The 3383-nt window shown below is 48.3% G+C and overlaps 1 protein-coding gene across 1 annotated transcript; it reads right to left on the bottom strand.

The window, feature by feature from the left end:
* Positions 1-2671: 2671 nt before the first annotated feature.
* Positions 2672-3271, bottom strand: FOXG_22260 (uncharacterized protein; the record flags this gene model as incomplete). Its single annotated transcript, XM_018402659.1, has 1 exon — positions 2672-3271. One exon carries the CDS (start codon positions 3269-3271, stop codon positions 2672-2674), a length of 600 nt encoding a protein of 199 aa, XP_018256545.1.
* Positions 3272-3383: the final 112 nt, after the last annotated feature.

Below are 3383 nucleotides of genomic sequence, written 5' to 3'. Positions count from 1 at the left end.
TATATCCTGCACCTTATCGCTTAGCGGGGGATCCACTGCACGATAAATAAGCCCACTTTGGTTTATTCATGTTTACTTTAAAGCTCTCTATCAACGCTTGTTGGAGAGGCCGAGGCGCTGATGCGAGAGGAATAAGTATTCGTTCTTCTCTGGTTTAACCCTATTTGTCAAAGCTGCACTAAGACCGTAGCCCCATCGTAAGGTTAGGTCTTGCACAATTGCCCTGATAACATATGAGCCCACCCCCCGGAAGCCTCTATCACCAGTACTAGTATGTGGGCACAGAACCAAGATCATTTCCCCCAGATCCCCAACCAGCCAGCCAGCCAACCCCGTCGGCAGTCTAAGCAGCCGCAACAAGCAAAAAGGATAGGCCACAGCCGCCTCAGATACAATACAGGAGTAAAGAATTATCCACGTAGAACCAGAGGCGGCTCTAAGTAGATTTGGTTGCTAGACTTGCCCCGTGCCCTCTATAGCCATCAGCTCGCCTCCGCCAATAGTATCAGAGCCTTAGTACTACCAGCTCGTTCAAAAGAGGCACTATAGCATCAAAAACCATTGCGGTCAGATCCTCTATAGTGTATGGTCCCCTTGTTGCCCTATTAACGTACTTCTAACTGGTATACACCAGTTGTACGGGCCCATCTGTCTATTCGCATAACCCTAAAAGGTCTGTTAGGTCTAGCTATGATGACAGGTATCCTCTGTACGGCCTCACGCCGGAGCGTGGGCTTTCGGGAGGAACGCTTGCTATACTACGCCGCTGCCGAGGCCGGAGCCTACTAGGTTGTACAAAGTAGCACGTTTAAGAACTAGATAGAACCCTGGACTATGCGGCATGCCACAATAGCCTAGGTATTAAACCAGAGCTAAGCCCTTATCTGCAAAGCGAATTACAAGATCAGGTACAAGAGGTGGCTCCTCCGGTTGACCCGTGCCTTTTCAGACCCGGCCGGATTCGCCTTCCTCATATACCCTCCGAGACCGTTTTAGTGGCCCGCACGCCAGAGCTGCCTCGTGTGCCACTTTTTATTTTCCGCAATATTCATTTATATGGGCAGACAAAAAAATCAACTCACGGCCACCAAACCACAAAACCATTTTGCACGCATTTTTCCAAAAGTTGCTACATAGGTTATTTCGACCAAGGGAGATCGAATGGTGGTGGTCTCGTCCTCATACAACGTCTGTGGCAGGCGTGAGAAGCGTTTGAAGTTTGGTATAGGGTAGGTAGGACTTTTGCAGCTCAGCAGGTCCGGCAGGTGGCATGAGTCAGCTCCAGAAGGTCTAGCGAGCTGCAGTGGATGTGACTGCAGGAAGGTCAGCTGTCGGTGATTCAGAAGGCAGCTGCGGTGAATCATGGGGTCACCCCACGGTGAATCAGAAAGCTGCTGCAGTGATGTAGAAGGTCAACCTACAGTGATTTAGAAGGTTATCTTACAGTGAGTCTGGAACCCTTTGCTTCTTCCAAGCTGCAAGCCTCGCCCTTCTCCACCTCTCCTTATTCAGCTTGACATTGCAACGGATGTTGGCTAGGATTCCTCTGATTGATGTTATGTATATATCTACTTAGACGGTTATGTTGCAGTGATTCAGAAGGTCATCTCGCAGTGAATCATAGGGTCATCTCACAGTGAATCAGAAGGCGGCTGCAGTGATTCAGTGATTATCTCGCAGCTCGAGAGCGAGACCACTACAAGGAGAAGCCCAGTGAATCAGGAGGCGGCTACAGTGAATTAAGAGGTCATCCCACAGTGAATCAGAAGCTTAACCTAGTACAGTGATTCAGAAGGAGCGATTGCTCTGATATGCATTCAAAAGAGCCAAGCCCCGCATATGTGGACAAGCGGCAAAGAAGGCGATTGAGGCCATGGAACTTCACCGCCAATGCCAAGATCACATAAGCCCAAGTAGTCATCCGTTTTACGCCAGAATCAATGGAAGAGGCCAGGAAAATAACCCTGAGTTTTATTATTATCCTTACCTATAAGGCCAACCTGCAGTAAATCATAGGCTTATCCTGTGGCGATTCGGACGGCGCATCTCGTAGTAAATCAGAAGGCGGCTGCAGTGAATCACAGGGTTATCCCGCAGTGAATCAGATAGAAAGCTGCTGTAATGGACCCTGCCTGATAAAGCCGAGGCTCTGATGCCCATCTCGAGCATTCATCTTTCCACGCGCCATTGGCTGTTCGCAGGCTAATAAAACAACAAAGCCACAGTCAGTAAGATAAGAGCTTTTAGGAGCAAATGTATCTGTTATATTTCATATCAATCCACCACCTACTCTTCCACAATCCAATACTGAACGCTACTACCCTTCACAAATCTCTGAAGAATTACATGTTTCCACCCTTTCACGCCAGATTTCCTATCTTGAGGCTTGCAGCGGCTACAATGGTGCCTGAGGTTTGACTTATCGATAGATAAAAATTCACAGTAGTCACAGCTAAATCCACCGAGCTTTGGGAGTTGCGGGATAGCCTTACTACCATTGGCAGGAAGTGGTACCTTGGTTGGATCTTGAAATCCTTGCTTATCGCAAAAAGACAGCACCGCCTTGAGCTTATCCCCCGTGTACTTGTGTATATTTCGAAAGTGGGTTTCGATGCCTCTGCCAGGTCGAACAGCCTGTCTACAAAGAAGGCAAATCAAAATCCGAGGCTCATCAAGCACATAGAAAACTCCGTTCGTCAATCCCAAACCGTTCCCGGTGTAAGAGATCGGCCGTGCGCCGGATATAGACAAGGTATTTGAAAAGAACGTGGCCTAGTCTGACCGAGAGGAACCGAGCCACATAGAACTCACGATTTGTCAGGCGCTTTGCCTTGTGATGACGGATGACGTATGCCACGTAACCTCCCCATACATATATCCCACCGCTTGTGCTCAAACCATTCTCGTACTCGAGGCTGAGTAACTTTTGGATCCGTGGTGTTTGACCGCATGCAGTGTAAAGCCCACCAGCAAGCTGCTCTTCCATTTCGGTGACTTGTTTCAAGTATGCTGCAACAGAATGCCATCTCCAAACGCCATCTTTGGCCAATCCATCCTTGCCTGCAGTATAGGCTCGAAGTAGCAATTCCAGATATGCTGAGTCAAGTACGTTTTCGGGATGCTTGACAAAGTTATAGCCACTTTTCGAACTAGCCATATCATCTTTGATATTCGATAAGTCGACATCCAATTGCAGACCAAACATAAGCTTCTCACATAGTACTTCTGCCCGCGAAATAAAATGCTCTGGGAGTCTGCGAAACTCGTTCATTGTGATCTGAAGAGACGTGTGGGAGACCATTTCACCATCACTGCTCCAATGGAAATGTACGGATGGTGGCTCTGTACGTGCAACGTTGCGCCCGAAGTCTCGAAGCTCACAA

The sequence above is a fragment of the Fusarium oxysporum genome, chromosome 2, assembly GCF_000149955.1.
Source record: "Fusarium oxysporum f. sp. lycopersici 4287 chromosome 2, whole genome shotgun sequence".
Classification (NCBI taxonomy): Eukaryota; Fungi; Ascomycota; class Sordariomycetes; order Hypocreales; family Nectriaceae; genus Fusarium; species Fusarium oxysporum.
This window is presented reverse-complemented; position numbering and strand designations above follow the sequence as displayed.